Source organism: Pisolithus orientalis, assembly GCF_024613125.1.
Source record: "Pisolithus orientalis strain OTSU chromosome Unknown F5J12scaffold_12, whole genome shotgun sequence".
In the NCBI taxonomy this organism is placed as follows: domain Eukaryota; kingdom Fungi; phylum Basidiomycota; class Agaricomycetes; order Boletales; family Pisolithaceae; genus Pisolithus; species Pisolithus orientalis.
In genome coordinates, this window is record NW_026260793.1 from 839,645 (window position 1) to 859,023 (window position 19,379).

General features: G+C 52.0%; 10 protein-coding genes across 10 annotated transcripts; 7 read left to right on the forward strand and 3 right to left on the reverse strand.

Moving 5' to 3' along the window:
• Positions 1–708: 708 nt before the first annotated feature.
• F5J12DRAFT_768140 (uncharacterized protein) lies at positions 709–2,928 on the reverse strand. The gene is made up of 4 exons (XM_051742212.1): positions 1,895–2,928; positions 1,793–1,837; positions 872–1,736; positions 709–822 (listed from the first exon to the last, which is right to left on the reverse strand). The coding sequence occupies exons 1-4, from the start codon at positions 2,864–2,866 to the stop codon at positions 761–763; spliced, it is 1,944 nt and encodes a 647-aa protein (XP_051600649.1). The 5' UTR covers positions 2,867–2,928; the 3' UTR covers positions 709–760.
• On the forward strand, positions 2,929–4,971 carry F5J12DRAFT_828224 (uncharacterized protein). The gene is made up of 2 exons (XM_051745603.1): positions 2,929–3,107; positions 3,163–4,971. Exons 1-2 carry the CDS (start codon positions 2,996–2,998, stop codon positions 4,686–4,688), a joined length of 1,638 nt encoding a protein of 545 aa, XP_051600650.1. The 5' UTR covers positions 2,929–2,995; the 3' UTR covers positions 4,689–4,971.
• F5J12DRAFT_828225 (uncharacterized protein) lies at positions 4,972–7,813 on the forward strand. Its single transcript, XM_051745604.1, has 3 exons — positions 4,972–5,541; positions 5,595–7,280; positions 7,303–7,813. The coding sequence occupies exons 1-3, from the start codon at positions 5,314–5,316 to the stop codon at positions 7,642–7,644; spliced, it is 2,256 nt and encodes a 751-aa protein (XP_051600651.1). The 5' UTR covers positions 4,972–5,313; the 3' UTR covers positions 7,645–7,813.
• F5J12DRAFT_73693 (uncharacterized protein) lies at positions 7,630–9,807 on the forward strand. Its single transcript, XM_051742003.1, has 8 exons — positions 7,630–8,038; positions 8,095–8,154; positions 8,205–8,452; positions 8,506–8,869; positions 8,928–9,062; positions 9,114–9,226; positions 9,274–9,415; positions 9,464–9,807. The coding sequence occupies exons 1-8, from the start codon at positions 7,958–7,960 to the stop codon at positions 9,755–9,757; spliced, it is 1,437 nt and encodes a 478-aa protein (XP_051600652.1). The 5' UTR covers positions 7,630–7,957; the 3' UTR covers positions 9,758–9,807.
• Positions 9,808–9,857: 50 nt separating this feature from the next.
• F5J12DRAFT_720107 (mitochondrial ribosomal protein S25-domain-containing protein) lies at positions 9,858–10,736 on the reverse strand (the record flags this gene model as incomplete). The annotated part of the gene is made up of 2 exons (XM_051741216.1): positions 9,858–10,320; positions 10,369–10,736. 2 exons carry the CDS (start codon positions 10,734–10,736, stop codon positions 9,858–9,860), a joined length of 831 nt encoding a protein of 276 aa, XP_051600653.1.
• Positions 10,737–10,845: 109 nt separating this feature from the next.
• Positions 10,846–12,018, forward strand: F5J12DRAFT_828237 (MED7 protein-domain-containing protein; the record flags this gene model as incomplete). Its single annotated transcript, XM_051745605.1, has 6 exons — positions 10,846–11,114; positions 11,170–11,239; positions 11,298–11,488; positions 11,541–11,614; positions 11,665–11,761; positions 11,809–12,018. Coding segments are annotated over 6 exons (761 nt in total), but the record flags the coding sequence as incomplete, so codon positions are not given.
• On the reverse strand, positions 12,019–12,796 carry F5J12DRAFT_828238 (uncharacterized protein). The gene is made up of 2 exons (XM_051745606.1): positions 12,626–12,796; positions 12,019–12,593 (listed from the first exon to the last, which is right to left on the reverse strand). The coding sequence occupies exons 1-2, from the start codon at positions 12,749–12,751 to the stop codon at positions 12,078–12,080; spliced, it is 642 nt and encodes a 213-aa protein (XP_051600655.1). The 5' UTR covers positions 12,752–12,796; the 3' UTR covers positions 12,019–12,077.
• A 76-nt stretch (positions 12,797–12,872) lies between these two features.
• On the forward strand, positions 12,873–14,866 carry F5J12DRAFT_74074 (uncharacterized protein). Its single transcript, XM_051742020.1, has 2 exons — positions 12,873–14,023; positions 14,072–14,866. The coding sequence occupies exons 1-2, from the start codon at positions 12,937–12,939 to the stop codon at positions 14,728–14,730; spliced, it is 1,746 nt and encodes a 581-aa protein (XP_051600656.1). The 5' UTR covers positions 12,873–12,936; the 3' UTR covers positions 14,731–14,866.
• An 810-nt stretch (positions 14,867–15,676) lies between these two features.
• Positions 15,677–17,463, forward strand: F5J12DRAFT_912820 (uncharacterized protein; the record flags this gene model as incomplete). The annotated part of the gene is made up of 2 exons (XM_051749075.1): positions 15,677–15,889; positions 16,450–17,463. Coding segments are annotated over 2 exons (1,227 nt in total), but the record flags the coding sequence as incomplete, so codon positions are not given.
• A 1,070-nt stretch (positions 17,464–18,533) lies between these two features.
• Positions 18,534–19,378, forward strand: F5J12DRAFT_741826 (uncharacterized protein; the record flags this gene model as incomplete). The annotated part of the gene is made up of 3 exons (XM_051742033.1): positions 18,534–18,644; positions 18,686–18,808; positions 18,859–19,378. The coding sequence occupies 3 exons, from the start codon at positions 18,534–18,536 to the stop codon at positions 19,138–19,140; spliced, it is 516 nt and encodes a 171-aa protein (XP_051600658.1). The 3' UTR covers positions 19,141–19,378.
• Between the last annotated feature and the right edge of the window lies 1 nt (position 19,379).

The window sequence follows — 19,379 nt, forward strand, 5'->3', positions numbered from 1 at the left end:
ATAACGTCGATTTAGAGTTGGAGTGCGTTCAGTCCCCGGCTAGCCACATTAAGTTTCTCGTATGTAAATTAAACCCGAGCAGTGGCGCTGGGGATGTTGGCCGTCGGGATTGTTTTGGTCGTGAGGGTAATTGGCAAAGGACATCTCTTTTTTCGGGGTACAAGAAGTAGCATGGCGATCGCCTATGACTACCAGTTACTACTGACCAAACACCGAGGAAAACTGAGGAACAAACGGGATTAGGTTCATCAGTCAACACGTTTCAGATTTTGGAGCGTGCGCCGGGCAGACGACCAGAGGCCTGTGCGAAATCAATCACCCACCAGGAGGGAAATGAAGGCGGTTCTGACGTCGTCAGATCAGAGAGGCAGCACATTTCCGCGTTTTTGGGATGACTGAGGCGATAAATGTCCGCACCTGACGAACGGATCACAGGGCCCACATCCGCATGTCGCAATCTCTGGCAAATCGAGGCTGTTTGCGTGAACGTTCCGTTTTCCGCCTCGCACTCCTTATGGAACGGAAGTGAAAGCGCACTATCTAGTTGGAGCAATTACTTTCTCGATGTGCGGCCAGATGAGTAGTACAACAAATGAAAAAACCACACGAGAGAACTTTTCGCTAGGTATGCGGCTTGACATGGGCCACGCCCTGACTATTGTTATCCCGTGGAAATCTTCCGGATCTCAGTCGACTGCGTTGACTTAGCCACTTCAAGGTGATATGATATGTACATATGTATCTGATATGTGACTCAGTTCTATAATGCATTTAATGATGGAGAAGACCGCTGCTTAATAATCTGGCCAGTCAATTTCCGCCCTGAAGAAGTGATAAAATTCTCCCCCTCAGACGTCAAATTTTCGCTTACTGAGCCGTCGGCGACGTGGCTCTTGATGGATTCCTTGCCCCTTAACGGCTGCATTTGCCAAATTCTTGACGATCGTCTGACCAACGTCAGGCTGGTATGTGGATGGCCGCAAAGGAAGCGGAACACTACTAGGGAAGGTAGCGGACTTCTTCCGCCGCAACTTTTGCGTTTGGTTGGTCCTTGATGGCACTGAAACAGGGTTGATAGCAGTTCGACCGTCCGGATTAGGAAAGGGTCGTCGGGAGGGCTGCTCTGAGGCTTGCGGAATGTGTAGAGGTGCCGGCATAACTAGACGTTTCGGAAGGTGCTGTACTCGCGGAGGCTTACCATGACCGCACGGCGTTCGAGCAGGAGCGCTATGAGACACGTCCGAAGAAGAAGCGCTCTTGGGCAACGTGGAATGTAGAGGTTGCAAATCAGCTACTGGTCTCCCTCCGTCAGACTGAGCTGGTTGAGAAGCCATATGGTTTGTGTTCGGCAGTCGTTTGGGGGATCGCGGCGGTGATGGGTTGTGCGGAACAGATTCGTGAGAATAGGTCGTTAATTGCGGCTTTTCAGGGACATAGGGCGCAGGAGGGGGATTTATATAAGGTGTCTGTTTACCAGGTATGCGAGGTATGATATCACCAAAATGGTGCACCCGAGGAGCAGGTATGGGCGGCGGACTTTGGTTTACGACGGGGTACAATTGGGGAGGATGAACCGTCTGATTAGGGAGCGGCTGAAGCCTGGTATAGTCAGACTGAATTGACTTTGTGGTGGTTTCTCGGGGAACGGCGGACATTGTCCCGACTTGGACTTCATGAGTCGAAATCTCATCCGCTGTTCTGCCGGTATCAACTGATGTTTGATTTCCCAGAGAAGGCTGTGTTGCAAATACATCTATGAACAAAAATACAAAGAACGAGTCATTGTACCCACCTCGGTGTCCAAACGCGGAGGTTGAGCAGCTTTAGTAGTATCGCTCTACGCCACTCTCATTAAGTATGTCCTTACGGAGGCAGCTTCCGACATGCTGCCTACCTCAAACTTTGAATTATTCCTCCGGCCAGTGAACTTGTCTGTAAGATTGTGCGAAAGTGGGGAAGTTTCCTCGGCAAGATTGCTGGCTATTGCTTCGTAAGGACCGCTATGGTGGAAACCAATCCCGAAAGGATCCGTCTCATCCAACTCGTCGATACGGTCAAGATGGTGGCGTGTGGTAAGTCGTCGGACAAGGTTTTTAATCCGGCCTTTGCTGGCGGAGATTCTCGCAAAGTTTGATTTTGTGTCTGCACGTGCGGGAGTGACTTTGGGTCGTGGTTTCACTCGCGCTTGGAATATTTTCGAGGGCGTAGTGTAGGACATGGGGGGACGGACCGTTCCTGGGGTGGGAGCGCCAGAACTCTCGTTGTGATTGGATGGATATTTATTATATGGGGGTGGGTCGGAAGAGGTTGACGTTCGTGATACAGAAGGTATAGTAGTGCGACTACCTTGAGTCTGCACAAGTGGAGGTCTAATCGTGGTGATTGATGATACAGTGGACGGCGTGGAAGCAACGGACTTCGGTGCGTGGAATTCATGTTCTAGTGATACAGGGAGTGCAGGTGGGAATGGACGTTTTGCTGTTTTCGCAGGAGCTGGTGTAATGGGATACTTTATACTTTGTTGCGTCGTGGGCTCATTTAATGTGGGGGCAGGAAGGACGGTGCTGCGGGGGGACTTGGCGGGCAACGCTTTGTATGATCGGGCATCGGTAAAGGGGAAATGCGGATGAGAGCGAGGGTCTGCAGAGAAAGCTGGATCATTAAGTACTGCCTCTGACAACGGTGTTCTGAAGTGGGGAAGAACTGGCTTCTGCGGGGGGTGCTGTGGAGTGTAGTTGGCAGATGAGACGGGATAAGAGTAGTATTCCTTGACGAAACCGCCGGGCTGCTGGTGACTGCTGACGGGGATGGCAGGGCTGCCTTCCCAAGTTGAGCCTTGTGGACGATAGAAGACACCCCAGGCCATCTTACCACTGGGAGATGAGAGAATGAAATGAAAGGCCGCAGTGCCATCGAGGCTGGCTGCTTGTCCTGTGGGGGGTTGCTTGACTTGCCACTTGTTTGTCTCTCGGAAGTCACCACACTGTCGCTGTACATGGCTGAACTGGCTGCTGTCCGTGCGCAGATTAAGGCTTGGGAACGCGACTTCAGGTCTGCCCGGGGCAGAGACCCTTCGATCCAAGACATAAGAGACCAACCTCACATCGGTAGGTAAGCCTTTTGCTCGTCGCGTCCTGCCCGTGTCATCGAGTCGCGTCACAGCCGACAAGTACAAGCTATACAAGAAGCTGTCCAAGTCGGCCACCACGTCGTCTTCGTTCTCCAGTCGTCTCACATCATCTGCATCCAAGAATCCTTCTACCCTTCCTCGCACTCCTCCGTCCCCATCGCGAACCTCAGCTGCCATACCAGAATCCCGCAAGGCAGAAGCTGTCCCTCCACTGCCCGGCTTTAATCCATTCTCCCCTATCAAGAACAAAGGAAAAGATAGTGATACTTTGCATATATCCAGGCCGCCCAACAATCCTTTCACCACCCCTACCAAGCAAAAGGCCAGTCATACGCATCCTCGCACGCCTTCCCCAGATCCCTTTCCATCCATCGTACAGACCCACATAAACACTTCTCCCCATGACCAACCAGCCAACCCAGCGGTGTCGCGCGCCCGCAAGCGTTTGCGAGGCGAACCTGTTTCACCCTCTCCTAACAAACAGAAACGTCAACGTATCGGTCTTCAGGTTCCCACCCTTAAACCGGAAGTGTCTTCAGATAGTGACAACGACCTAGATGTCGCAGCAGGTGTTGGTGACCTGAACGTTTCTTCTGTCGATGATTCCCCTGTCAAGGCTCCTGCCGGGGGAAGGTCTTTCAAGCTGTTGTTCGACGATACACTACCAGCGTTGAGTGTACCTAAGAAAGTTGACGAGTCAGTGCCTCCCCCTCACAATAAACCAACCACGCTAGGTACGCGCTCTGCGCGTGATTCTCGAGATCTTTTCACGCAAGGGAGCTCGAAAAGAGGATGGCTCGACAGCACAAAATCCCCTTCCACTGCTTCGATTTCGGCTCGTCGATTAAATAAAGCTTTCTCCTCAATGCCGTCTCAAGATCGTGACAATGACGCTGTTGCTGAGAGAACGGAATGTACACTCTCGCCTAATGCGAACCACTTGGAGTCGGGTCGGGCGAGGTCGACGACAAAGCGTGCTTTGCAAGAGAACGAGCCGAAGGGTAGCACTCGGCCGGTTACTCACTACTCTTTGGTTCCTCCCTCCCCGCCTCCTGAAGACTTGACCGGTCCGGGAAGGCTGAAAGGCGGATCTGGCTCGAGTCGCAAAAAACCGAGAGTTGTGCTTCAGCCGGGCGATGATGAAGATGATAGCTCAGATGGCATCACTGTCAAGGTGATTGCTCAAAGCAACGGCAGACTACTGCAACAGAATGACGATGACCTCGATTTCGATCCAATATTGAATATCCATGCCCGAGACCACGATCCAATTACCATGGTTCACCTTGAAGCAGATCGTCACGAGTCTGGCGCGTTCAGCGTGGACTTGCCTGACACGCTCCGCCATGTGTTGGCTATATCACCATCACAAGATCTAAACAGAAGGGAGGAACGTGTTGTTCGTGGCCTGTTGTACGGTGAGCGGGTTGACCACTACGACCCTTCTAGAGGGGGCGAAGTATGGGATGCCGGAGAGTGGGACGACGGTGTGCGTGATGCAGACACCGAGGATGATTGGGAAGGCGCACCTGTGCCCTGGGAAGTCGGAGAATTGTAACTTGATAGTTTTGTCTTTGGCACGTCCACATTTCCGGTGCTTCAACTCACTGTATTTCACACAATATTTACCCCTGCCTTTTGCAGAATGAGCCCCGGAAGCACCGCCGGAATGAACTCGGCACGTATACCACGTGGTTGATGGGGTAATTCTCCAGTGCGTCGGCTGTCCGACACTCTCAATCCTTAGCAATTATCACTGCTGATGAGCAACCCCGACATGTCTCAGCGCGTAAGTGCAGCTTGAACAACGATTCGATAGAGTCTTGGGGCATGGTCTAGGCGTCTTCCACTCGCTTCTGTGCCTCACTTGGAGCGCACCACCTGTGCGTGTTTGACTCCGTGTCTCGATGCAGGAGCGTGGCTCGATTCTCCAACGGCCCATGGCCCACACATGATTGGTTGTTCCAGCCAGCCCTGTTCCTCCTGCTTGCACAGGTCCAGATTGCGTGGCGTGAACGCAGCAAGTGGGTGGTGCCTACTATTTAACCATCCACGCACGCCTGCAATCTATTGCATCCCGACGTCCTGACCTCTATCCACCGTTACTTCCTCGAATTCGTAAACTCAGTAGCTGCACAGGCAAAAGCATTCTCACATTCCCCTACGTTGATTAGCCAGTACAAATGCTTGCTACCATCCTCCGTGATCCAGACGCAGCAAAGAAGCTGCTCGACACCATCGCTGAATCTCCAAGTGGGCGCCGTTCCATTTCTAGGCTTGCTCGAACTTGCAAGGCCATATGCGAACCAGCCTTGGATGTTCTATGGAAGGAATTAGACTCACTTCTCCCACTCGTTGGGTTGTTCCCGAACCACCTATTGAAACGAACCCGTCGCCCTGGGCTTGGCTTGGCGAGTCGTTCCTCCTCGTAAAACCTTTGGGTGCTGACCATTCTTTACAACAGGCCAAGGCTCCAAACCCCGAGGACTGGGACCGGCTCCTTGAGTACGGTCAACGTGTTCGCCGTATTACATATTCCGAGACGTCTCCCGCCATCTCTCCTGCTATATTCGCGACGATCAACGACCACAGTCCCGTGACCTATATCTTGCCCAACTTGCAGGAGCTTGTCTGGAAGGTTGAAACTGCTGCCGGATTGGAAGCCTCTATCCTTTTCATGAACCCCGAATTGCAGAGTTTGGTGCTGGAAGTCGGGAACAGGATTCCAAAGCTCGACGCATACCTGTCCAAGGTCTGCAGTCTCACCCAGCTCACCGCCTTCTCGTTCACGTCGCCTACCACGCTGCCCCAAAACTTCACTGACTTGCTGCGTTCTCAAAATACTTTGGAAAAACTGTGCTTGGTCGCCCCCGGGGCGTTGTCATCTCAAGTTGGACAGTGGGCAGCTTCGCTCCCTGCCCTCCATTCGCTCGAGCTTGACCTCACCGGCCGCTCAATGACTGCGGTAGAAGGCTTCTTCGACGATATCATTCCGTCAGGGGCTAATACTCCCAGCGACACAACATCCAACAGCAGCATACACTCTGGTGATGAGATTGACTTCACAGAAATCCGCAAATCTTCGCTTCGTCTCACGGGGGACCTACGCAGTGGTGGTATCTTTGTCGGCCTCCGGCATGTAGAGTTGACAGGTGAAACCTCTAACATTGCGGTGTTCCTGAAGCACCTTACCAGTCAACTCACTTCTCTGGAACTCGTCATCGAAGACCCCCCTGAAATGGCTGACTGGCGGGATCTCTCGCTTATTATCTGCGACCGCTTCAGCCAGTCGTTACGTTCTCTGCGGATAACAGCGACCGGGTCGTCACGTTTCTCCGAACTTGTCAGATCGACTTCTCGTGGTGGCGACCCAACGTCCCGTCATCTCCCTCTCCGGTACCTCACCTCCCTCCCCTGCTTGGTCCGCCTAGAGATAGACCTGCCAGAGTCAACCATTTTCCGGGACGAGGATTTGCAATGCCTCGCGAAAGCCTGCCCGAACATCGAGATGGTGAGGCTGTGCCCAATGGCACGCTTTTCAGGAACCTCGGGCCCCGGTCTCACCCTAGAAGGTGTTTCCGTCCTCACGACGAACTGCAGGCGGCTTCACACTCTTGCACTCGTAATAGATGCGCGTAGGGGTTCCGAAGAGACCTTGTCTTCCCTTGAAGTGTCCTCGAGGTCGCTTCTCCGGTTACACGTGGGTCATTCGGCAATTAGCGATCCGCTGCACGCCTCCATTCTTCTCAGCCATCTTGCGCCTCATCTAGAGATATTGAAGTGGTTCCACGAGAAAAACCGTCCCGGCTTCGTGGAAGCCAATGCCCTCGGATGGCAGAGAGTGTCGGATTGGCTGCCACACCTCCAAGGCGTTCGCCTCATGGAGAGGGGCAGAGTTGCCGCAATGAAGAAGCCAGAAGTGGTGATGAAAGACCAGAGTGTGGATGCTACAGACAAGCGTACATATGTGAACAAGTTTGCACACGTTCGGCCAAAGACCAGCGAGAGGGCCGTCCAGTCGACACCATCCCTCGTCGATAGGATGACACAAGTCAAGCCTGACTTGCTTTCCGTCTTTGTTGATGCCACACCGCGATGCGTCGAGACCCAGGTCGACGCCACGCCACAAGTATGCCACAAGTCAGTAGGGGTAGAGCCTGATGAAAGTTGAGGCAGGGATTGATGCGACGCCTCCTCCGACGGAGAAACGCCAAGAGGATATACACTATGACGAAAAATCGGGCCTCTTCTTCCACAGATATGACCTCCATGCAATCCCTTCTGTTCTCCCCGCAGTCTTCACCGGGCTGGTGGCCCTCGCATACCGCCTTTTCCTTACGTATCCCCTCACGATTCCCAAAGATATGTTCGACAGGTCATTTTCTATGCTTCATGCAGAAAAAGCAGCGAATGGTGATGAGCCTTCGCGTGAAAACCATGAACTTCAAGAATCACCATCATGCTCGACGACGACGGAACTTCTGGACCATGATATCCCTCCTGTTTGTCTATGATCTCTACTTCGCAATGGACTTTTTTACTCATATAGTACACTGGTGCCGGCACTTGTTGTAGGGGTATTTTCACGAATATTACTATAACGCAGATTGGAAAGGAAAGCAGTGGACTGATGAACCTCAGACTCGACCCTCTGAATGCAGTGAAGTTGACGACACCCAGTGCGATGGTGGCAGCGCTCAGTCCACACAGGGGCATTCCAAAGAAGGAAGGTGTGAAGGGAAAATAGAACCAAACATTTTTGTGGGGACGCGTCAGTTCACGCCAAAGCCAGACAGGCCATATTCACGGTTACACTACAGTCAAGCGATGGCGGAGGTGAAGAAACAAGAGAAAGACTTCTCGCCAGAGGTAGATACGCTGATTCCGGAAGCAACAGAGCTTGGGAAGGTGCGTACTCGTCTCGTGCACCCACCCAACATGTTGGCCTGATTGGACCTACGTAGGCGGGCAAGCTTTCGGAAGCATTGGAGAAGCTGTTTGCCCTCGAGAAACAGACCAGAAACGTATGGTGAAATATCTTTAGAGGATACTTGTACTGACACGTGTCGTTCAGGCCTCCGACCTTTCCTCCACGACGCGACTTGCAAAGACAATATTGGATCTATGTTACGAAGCACGAGACTATACGCAGCTGAATGCCACGATTCACCTCCTGTCTAAGAAACACTGGCCAACTCAAAGGCGTAATACAGGCATTCGTCGAGCAGGTCGCAGAGTGGCTCCTGGAGATTCGACGACTGTGAGGGCGATCAAATATGGCTGGAACTGGCGGAAACCCTGCGAACAGTTACAGAGGGCAAGGCAGGTCCAGGTCGTCACGTTGGATGGCCATTCGCGCTAAATTATTATACCAGATCTTCCTGGAAACGCCTCGTGCGCGCGTCACCCTCGTGTTATCGCAGTACCATGAAGCACTTGCGAAGCAACCGACAGCGTCACCCTCGAGTAGCAAGGAATCGCTGCAGACCGCGTGTGACTTGCTTGTCTGACTTGCAGGTAGAAACATACTCTTCCATGGAGCGGCGGGAGAAGACAGAGTTTATCTTGGAACAAATCCGGTTATTGATCGCACTTGCGCGTTTGAAAGATGCTGAAGTGACGAAAACAAAGGGGAAGGAGGGGAAAATTGGCCTCGGTGATGGGGAACCTGAATGGGTAAAGGCAAGAGTTGGGGGTCGTAAGATCAATGAAACTTTCCTCAAGGAGAAAGAGAACGAGGTAGGACATTCTCCAGGCCATCACCCTGTGAAATGCGCGTCTGAACCGTGCACTTCAGGATCTCAAACTCAAGTTCTATGAGCTGATGATTCAACTGGCCTTGCACCGATCCGCGTACTTAGATGTCGCGAAACATTACGAGAAAGTATGGGACACACCGTCTATCAAAGAAGACGAGGGCAAAAATCGAGCAGTAAGCACTTTTAGCCTCTTGCAACAGAGCATTGTAATCACACAATTATAGGCCTTGGAGCACATCGTCTACTATGTTGTCCTCGCACCCCATGACAACGAGCAGTCAGATATGTTGCATCATTTGTTCGTGAACCCTGCTCTTGAGAAGCTCGAACTTCACTAGTGCGTCCGAAATTCACCTCTGAGAACATTCACTGACTCCACCCAAGCAACCTTGTAAAATCATTTGTGACGCGCGAGTTGATGAGATGGCCGGGCATTGAAGCGTTGTATGGACCCTTCCTGCGAGTGACCCCTGTCTTTTCTGTTGCAAAACAATGGGAAGACCTCCATACCCGTGTGATAGAACATGTGAGTACGGGAGCAACTGATCAAATGGTCTGTTGACGATTCCTGCAGAATATTCGCGTCGTAGCATACTACTATACTCGCATCACCTTGTCTCGTCTAACGACCCTGCTTGATCTTACCCCACAGCAGACAGAAGAAACCCTTGCCCGCTTAGTGGTCTCGAAAACTATCTGGGCCCGGATAGACCGACCAGCCGGTATTGTCAACTTCAAGAGCAAGCGGACAACGGAGGATGTTATGAATGATTGGAGCTCAGATATGCAGAGGTTATTGGGACTGGCCGAGAAGACTTGGATGGGCATGAATGCCGCATTGGCAGCCCAGTCACGGGTAAAGGCATAGCGACTATTTACTATCTGTAGAGTAGTGTATTCGTGGAATTCGTCTAGACCCGACTTGCAATCCTGCAGACCCTGTGGCCACCTGAGCATCTATCATCCGCCTATAATATTCGCAAAAAATCTGGGTTAGCAGATTGTGAATCTGTTGCTGGTGATGCGATTTCCTGTTGTAGCGACGATGGATTCGATAACTTGTCAAGGTATGTGTGCCTCGGGCGTATGCCCTGATCTTGTAGTTTGGCATATTCGTGACCCCTACTCCAGGTGTTGCCCATGCCGCTGTCAATGCTGAGGATGGCTCTCCAGCGTTTGCGAGCGAGAAGAGCACCCTCATCGAGGGCTCGTTTGCGTTCTGGGGCCTTATAAACCATATCTTCCTTCTGGAACGTCCTGTCGACTTCTGAGGGGAAAACCGCGCCATAGGCCTCAGCTTCCATCCGAGAAAAGGAGCTGGCAATATCGTGCTCCGCTCGGAGGGCACGGAACTCCGCGACGGCCCGAGTATATGCGACAGTCAACGACACTTTGTGATGTTTGTGGAGGTTGACTGCGAACCGCACCGCGCTAGACCGAGAATTGAGTACACGAAAGGACGCAAGAGGATAGCCTCACTCTTCCGGAGAAGGACACCTGCCCCGCTGGCTCAGTCGTATCCAATCCTTGCCCTGAACCGGGTGTTCTTCCGTGACGACGCCACCCTCTACGATTGACACTGGTCTGAACGCCTCAAAGGGGTGGTCACGAAAGAACTGCCGCCGAACCTCGTCCTCCAGATAAGCGATGTTGACGGGCTTGTGTTTTGGAGGCACGAGTTTGGAATGACGGGCACCGTCCTGACGGAATGGCGGTGACTTTGGGGGGAGGGGGAGAGGGGGGAACTGGAGGACAGCCTGGTACCAGACAGGCTCGTCCTTGATGTAGTTGACGCGCATCAGACGCGACACTTGCTTGTGCACCTGCGACGCGATACGGCGTACCATCTTGGGGGACAAGGGAAAACAGTTTATTTTTATTTTTATTTTTATTTTATTTTCCTTTCCTTTTCTCTTATCCACACAAAATAATTAAAATGGAATATTCTCTTCCCCTGCATGGACGAAGCGGAAGAGTCAGAGTTGAGGAATCCGTTCCCCTCACCGCCGTCGCACTATGTCAAGTACACGTCCCACAACTTGAAACTCTTGGAGACACTCAAAGATCGCGTCAAAGACACCACAGACATTGCCAGCGTCGACCAGCACGAAATCCTTTCAGATCTCGCTGATATCCCACCATGGCCCCTGACTCAGTTGGACAAACCTAGGGTTGACTGGATTCTCGAAGAGGGCCACTACAGTGTATTCGGGGACACGTGGTTTGTATGAATCATGTCTTCGCTGCTCGAGCCGAGTCCTCTTACACCCCGACTCCAAGGTCAAGGAAACCATCCCATCCTTAGCCGAGCTTGGTGGTCATCAACTCTACCCACCAGATCCCAGTGTAGGTAGGATAGCCATCTTGCTCTTCCCTTTGTGTGGCTCGTCCACATTTCGGTTGCTCAGATCGACGTCCCGCACTTCTGTCCATCGTACGTTCACTCTTGGTCACCTACTCTAATCTCATCGGGGCTATCGTCGCCCCACCGCCTCCTCCATTTTCACAAGTTCCACCGGAGTGGCATCGATATGTGGAGTGGATCACCGTTCTGGCACAAAATTTGATGGCGGCTGCAAACGATTTACGCCCGGTCCAGGTATATTGCCCCGGTTTTTGGCATTGTCTCGTTGCTAATGTGGGTAACGCAGGCGAGGGGGAACCTTGAGCGTATGATGCAACGTCAGCTTGACCTGCGCCGAGAAGAAACGAGAGCCATTCACGTGTCAGTCGTTTTGAATATATCACACTTCTTTTTGACGGAGTCCCCTCAAGGAAATGCGACGAACTTGAATCTCGCTTGCAAGGTCTTCGTACAACTGCTCTGGAGATGGTGCCAAAGCAGAATACGGGCACTCTACATGAGACTTCGGTACGCATGTTGAACAGGTGGTTCCTAACTTTGGTTGACTCGGTCAGACATCGGGAGCGACCATAACTACTGACGAAGTGCTACGATGGGCGGAGGAAGTGATTTAAAGACGCAACACGAGTCATAGCTTCCCGCATCACAGGCCACACATAACCGTTGGGCTTTTTGGTGTCCAGACCCTTACCTTGTAGATATAGCAATTATTTACGATCGAATGCACCCTTGCATCAGCGTAACGACAGTTGTTAAGCATCAATTGCCTGCCATGTTATGAGAGGAATTACAGAGAATTGCGATAATAATATCCGTGACTTGGTCAGCCAGTTACGTCTGAATGCGACGGCGCAGGGTTCACCGGTTCGGAGAACGGGTCGCCATTACCGTCTATCAACGCGCCACCCAAGAGCGCATCATCGCCTGTCATTTGATTCAGATTGTCTACATTCGCAAACGCTGGTCCGTCAGGACCTAACATCCCCATGTCCAAACCTCCGACATCTGCTGAGTTCGCATCCCCGCCATCGACATTCATAGATCCACCTAGTACTGACAACGAGACATCAAGCATGTCAGCACCTTCGAGTGATGTTAACGAAGGGCCGGCTTGATCAAGTGAGAGGGTTGGCGGCGTTGGCGAAGGGGGCTTGGTCTGGGGTTCTGATTGCAACACGGAGTTGGTTTCCGTTGCATTTAACGTCGGAGGTTCAGTTTCGGGGGGTACGGATGCCGCCGGTTCATCCTGATCCATGTCCTCGTCACCCTCTATGACTTCCGGTTCATCAGGCAAGGGGGCAAGGGGCTCATCGGCACCCTCTTCATCATCGCTGAATTGCTTTCGTGAATCAAAACAGCTGTCCAAATGACCACTTTCAAGCTAATAGCACCAACCTGCTTCTTCTCCGTCTTGACCCATTTGTATATCCGCATCGTCGAACTTGGGGCATGCTCTGGTGTGACCCAGGCCTTTTCCCAGCATACGACTGGCTGCATCAACTGGCGCCTTGCCGCCTCGGTCGTTGCAACGCGAACTCCAATCCGTCTTCTGGTAGCCATGCGCGCGTTCCAGTACTTGGTGGAGGCTATAAAAGGAGCAAGTTTGGGACTCCGCCCGTATACCACGCATATATACCAGCCCTCCAAGTTGTTCCCATCTCCCACCTCACCAGGTGCCCATCATGGTCGTGTCCAGTGTCCAGAACTTGATGCTCAACGAGTATCCTACTCCGTTCTTCTCTGTCTTGGAGTGTGCACTATCCACTCTTGCGCTGGGACCTGTCCCCCGCTTCATTCCTCTCGTATTACTTATATCAGTGCTGCGTATTCATGGACAAAGGATTGCCTACCGCCATACGAGGGGTAGGGAATTGTTTTGCTCATGGATAGGTATAACTATCGGGTCCACGGTCGCTCATCGCCATGCAACATCAGCTGCTCTGTCCAGTCCGGCCCAGTCTTTTTCCGCTATCGTCATCCTGTCGTCGATCACATATCTCTTTGCGGTTGCAGCCATCTATCTAGACATTCACGTCAAGAGACAGTGGCGATCTGCTTCTTTTTGGAGCCAGATTACTCTGTTTCCTTTCTTATGGGCTATCACTTGGAGTGTCATCTCCCATGTCTCACCGGTCGGCCGCCTGCTCAATTGGAGTCCTGCTTCTGCCTCTCATTCGTATAATTGGGTCACACCTTTCATGGGGCCAACTGCCATAGATTGGCTCGTCGCAGCATGGGCAAGTCTCCTCTCAGAGATGTTTGCACTGTGGCTCATGGGTTTCGAAAACTACGAGCCACTCGACACATCAAAGAGTTCGTATAGGGGTTCCGCTTTCTTTAGCCTCGGAACGCTACTCCTCGCCCTCATGCTTCCATCATTTGCACACGACAACCTACCCCTTCGTACTGATGTATATATGCAAGCAACGTCCCTGAAAGTTGGATGCGTGTTGCCGCATCCGCTGGATCACGGTCATCCATCGCTGGATGATTTCGTCAAGGAAACAGCGAAAATGACGGGTGCCAAATTTCTTCTATGGCCCGAGAGCGCAGTTATCTTCAATTCTGAAAAGGAACGTGAATCGGCCTTTGAGAGAGTGCGCAAGCAATCAAATGGAGCCTATGTTGGAGTTGCTTTTGAGCAGTATGTTGCAGATGACACAGTTCCTTCCTCGGGTTCTCGCACGATGAATGGGCTTGCCATAATCCACCACAAGCAAAGTCCGGGAGAAGAGGTGGTTCAGTATTATAAGCAGAGGCTAGTGCCTCGTAAGTCGTTACTATTTGTATAATTGCCATCACTGACGGAGAGAACAGTGACCGAATCATTTTCCAAGATACCTTCAGTCGATCCCCCGAGAATACATCACTTGGAATTGTCGCATCCCAAAGGCGTGACAGCCCCCGAATGGGCACCAGCGCCCAACTTCACGCGATCGGTCCCATTCACAACCTCAATTTGTTTAGACCTTGCATCCCCGACAGCATTCACAAGTTTGGAATCTCGCCCGGCCCTCATACTCGCCCCCGCACGCACTTGGGAGACCACAGTGAGCCTTGCCATGTGGGAGCAAGCAAAGATGCGTGCGGCAGAACAAGGAAGTATGGTTTTATGGTGTGATGGTGGAACTACTGGTGTTAGTGGTGTCGGAGGCCAGGGAATCGAGGAGATCATGCAAGTCGGCGCGGGCTCGTGGGAGAGGACTATTGGAACTCCTTGGCCATTCAATGAGAGGCGAACCATCTATGCAAGTGTGGGAGAGTTTTTTGTTCTTGTAGTCTTGGCTGCTGCGATGGGTAGCAACGTTGCTGCTCGCTATCTGGTCACCAACGTTGGCAAGCGCGCGACTGTGGTGCTAACCAGCGGCACGTTCCTATTTGACAAGATCCCATTGCTCCGACGAGCACTAACTACGTCCGGCGTGGATGGACATCATGCGGATGAAAATACAGAGCGTCAATGTCTATTGGGATAGGCTGCATCAGAGGCACAGGGAATGACGAAATCGCGGTCACGACCAGCCAGTGACAGGTTTAAACCATTTAATATTCGCTTCCTGATGGAACTGTGACATCTCTTGGTGTATGTTAGCAACTTGCTGTTGTGTCCGCTGTGTATTGGATGTACATACGTGATTCTATTGTTGAAGTCTTGAAATCGAGGTTGAACTAGCAAGTCGAACCCCCCGAGCCGGCTGCAAATGAGACTGTCCCAGTATCCTGCGTGGCCGCTCTCAAGGAGGCTGCATGGCACAATATTCAAACGTTCATGGCTACAATTGGACCCTGTTCTTCGTGAACGCTTGTCTCCCTTTCCATCTCCTTGATGGCCCTGACGACGATCTTGATGGTAGGTTTGCCGGGGATGTGCTGCAGGTTGCAGGGCAGTCACATGCTGACTTCGACGATTCCGGCTACAAGTCGACATTCTCAGAATACCGATGAGCGTGCGACAACCCTGACAGGCTATTTCGACCCTGTGTTATTACGGGGATATCGGCCGTTTGTGTCGTGTAGGTTATTCATCATCAATACCGAGTCGGGCGTCCACCAGTTTCGGTGAGGCACTCGTATGATTTGCGGCACAACATGAAGCGCATCTGCACTGACTCGAAGGAGGCATTGACCATGTCTATTAGAGTTGACAATCCTCGGCCAGTGAGCAAGATTAAAATTGGCCCCTGATATCGACACACATACGACTATGTATGTATTCATTCAACTCGCTCGGAGCACATGCGGACGCCACCATCTTGCTGACCAGTACATCCATGTGCCTGTACGCCTGCAGGAAGTCGCCAGATACCACATTGCCAGGTGTTCAGCGCCTCTAGTGGCTTCCTGGATATCTGCACAGAAAGCCACGAGTCGCGGGGGAAGGGTGAGTAGACGGCTCACAAGTTCTGAAGCGGGGATCACTTCATGTCCGTATACACATGGTCATTGCGTGCAGCGCATGTATGTGAGGCGTACTCACCCAGGATCCACACCAATCCCCTGAAGGAGTTGCATGATCGTTCAGAGAGTCGACTGGGGTCACGCAAAGACATCGAGGGAATGGCACCTTCTAGGCTATTGATGGCAAATGAAGGAAATGTGCCACCTGATCACTTCGCGCAACGTGTCCCCCAGGATGTAGGACGAATATGCCGTTGTACGTGCGCAAGTTGCCACGGAACCGGAAAAAATTACTGCCATTTAATGATACTATAGTAAACTGGTAATGCTGTTCCGTCCTTACGTCGCTATCGGGTGTTAAGTACGCAGGAAAGCATCACTCGGTAGAGGTTTCCGCGCCTAACATCACGCATGCCGCTGCTTGGGAGATAGCAAGTGGCGTCTTCCATGTGGACGGAGATCTCATACTTGCCTATGGGCATTGATAGAAGCAGATGGCCTGGTGTGAAGCATGACGACGAATGCTTATGCAGACGACCCAAAAAGGGAGTGGTCGATCACATATTGAAGGTTTGCCTCGAGGGAGACACACAAAAAACGAACGAGTTCCGAGACACGAGGTCAGTGAATTCGACCTCGTCATTATCACCGCATTTCTGGCTGTCACGCTCTCGTCACGCCGTGCAGCGCCCGATTTCACTCAAAGGTCGCAGCTTGTGTGCATTTCCCTTCTTCACAAGTCCGTGTTTTGAAGGACTTGCGAAGACACAACGTCGTCAGCACACAACTTTTTGCAGTCGAGACTACCTCGCGGCCTTCGTGGCTCCCTGCGCAGCTCGACTCAACCCGCCCGCCTCCTTGCACGGGCTTTCGCTCGTCCGTCCAGGACAGGTCTTTTCGGCAAGAAACAGACCCAACCTGAACGACAGGACTTGCCCCCGCCTGACCAAGGCTCCGAAGATTTCGAGCTCATCGGTCACGACGAGGCTTCTTTACAACCGGAGGAGAACTTAACGGACCGTAGAGGTACACTCCCTGACACCGCTTGCAGCCAGGAAGATTGCCCTCCTCTCACGTATACCGCCCCGTCAGCGCCGACCGTTTCCTACACTAAGTCTTCTTTATTCCGGTCGAAGAATTTTTCCAAGGCCTCCATCCATCTCTCTGTTGCAACCGATCCTTCCTCCTGCCCGACCGGGACCACAACCGAAGAATCAGATTTATACCTCGCGTTTCCACAACCACCTACCCACATTCCTGTAGCATCAGTATACGTTGCTGCGCCGCCCAGTACATCGACACAGGGAGATTCTCCGTCGCGCGACCTTACTTCATCTTGTTCACTTCCGGGGTCAAACCCCTTAACGACGAACTCTGCTTGCCATCGGGATTCCTTCGTTGCACCTCCGGGTCCAGAACCCACACGCGACTCTACTGTGACAGCCCATCCGCCGGTCGTTTCCTCTCAACTTTTGGGAAATCCCGTGAAGCCTCGCCACAGATTCGTGGAATCCTTCAGACGGTTCAAAACATTCTCGCAGATTCTTCGCGAATCATTTATATCCCACTCGACTGAGGCATTGCCTAACACTGCTGTAGTAGAGGAAGCGCACGCTCACAACAGTGACCTCAACTCGGAGCCGTTTCCAACCGAGTCTACGGTTTGTGCTGCCTCATCTCGCTCCCACCCATCCTCGCGTATCACATCTACGTCTATATCTCCTGTGGTTGTTCACACAGTCAACAGCAACGCTTCTACCACTGCAACTTCCATACAAGGGTCGCCTTCACCTGTTGCACCACCAATATCAGTATCCCCCCCGCTGCGCAGGACATCATCTGCTCCTGTGCGGTATACTCAACCCTACCAAGTACGAATTTGTCAATCCATCACAGCTTACTGCATCTCCATCACCGTTGGTGGAAAGTCTCCTCATACATTCGACCAGATCCTCGTTCATTCTCCCGTCCCCATCTTGGCTTGGGCGAAACGTTCGACACCTCGACCCGAGCGATTCTGAAACTCAGCTGGCTTGCCCTCCCTCCAGTATTTCAGCTTTAAGTGAATCGGGACATTTGCTTGTTCCCGAAAGTGTTAAATTCTTCCCGTCAGCGCTCTTTGCTCCCGATTCACCTCGAGCGTTACCTATTCCACCACCTCTTGTCCCGGTTCCACCACCGCACTCACGTCGTTTTCACCCCTCACCGTACAGGCCATCTCTACAGCGTCTTGTGACTGATATTCGACCGGCAAGCCCAGAGACGGACACGGATTCGTTCGTCACTTCGCCTACGCCAGCTGAGAGCACGCTCTATTCCTCGCACTCTAGCACAACACCAACGACCGTCTTTGCGACTGCCTTCCCCTCGCCTTCACAAGCACCACATCGCCGACTAATTAGTTTCGATCGGATTAACGTCGAACGTCATCGCAATTCGATAGCACGCGCGAAGAAGGCTCGTCTTGCCACACCTCGTACTCGACGACGCTCTTTTACCGAGAACAGGCCATCTCTAAATCCGGTATTTAAGGTAATGAGGTTCTTTGTCAGCCAACAGTCACGGCTATATATATATGACATGCCTGCAGGATATCTGCTCCCGCAAGTCACCCTGTGGCGGTGCAAAGGTCCATCTTGTCAAAGTTCCACCATCTCCGTTAACCGGGTATGTTCCTGCTACTCTGTGATCTAAAGTTCACGCTCGCTTATTCTACGCCCAAAGCGACAGCTCATCAGACGACCGAACGATATTCATTCCTTCCCGCCAAACGAGAGATTCTCCCATAGTCAAACCATCACCCTTACCGAAAGACCTTGCATCACTGCTTGAAGGATACTTTATTCAGTCGGGTATTATAGACTCCTTTTCACGTTCCGCAATGGATTACACTGCAAAGAACTTTGACGCCGTTGATTTCGGCGGCGAAGTAGACTACTCCAGTTACCAATGGTTCCAAGAGCCTCCACCACGACCAGAGGTAGGCCAGCCAGTCTCTGAGTGATCAATATCCTGACTGACCATTTGGGGTAGCCTCAGCCGGTTGTCCAACCATACGTGCCATCTGAGGGGGTTATTAGGCAAAATGAGGCCTTTGACTTTGCTCTGAAGGCCGCGCCGAACGTGCTGTACGGGCGCTTCAAGCAGTATGGCCAGGTACGTGTTTCTCTTTCATTTCCATGAGGTAAATTTGAAATCCTCTATAGCTTGGTGTACTGGCGTGGTGCTCGGAATTTGGAGAAATGATTGATAGTCTCAAAGAGCTCGGCTTTTCAGGAAACATGTTTGTAGCAACACGAGTTCAGGCTCTCAAGACCTGCGAGGATATACTCAAGCTGAAGCTCGATATCAAGATGCAGATAATACTCATGTATTTGTCTTCGCAGGTCGCCAGGCTGCGTCGCTTCCTTGATGGGGGCGAGCGACAGTGGAACGACTATCCTGTTCCCGAGTTTCCTCTGGATTATCGCGCATATGGCACATCATGATAGCTTTCCACATCCTTTTCTTTTGGACTGCGTTCATCAGGTTCTTTTGTGTACCACTGGCCCCCCCGTCTCATCAGTTACCGCATTATGGTGCATTGTGATGCAAACAACGTATACCTTGTATTATGGTTTTACTGTAGTTACTCAGATCATCGTTGCGACCGTGCGAGACGGCTGGTGTGCTGTGATATCTGTCAGTGCCCGCTCGGAAACGTTCGCTAGGCTTCTGCTGTTTTCTT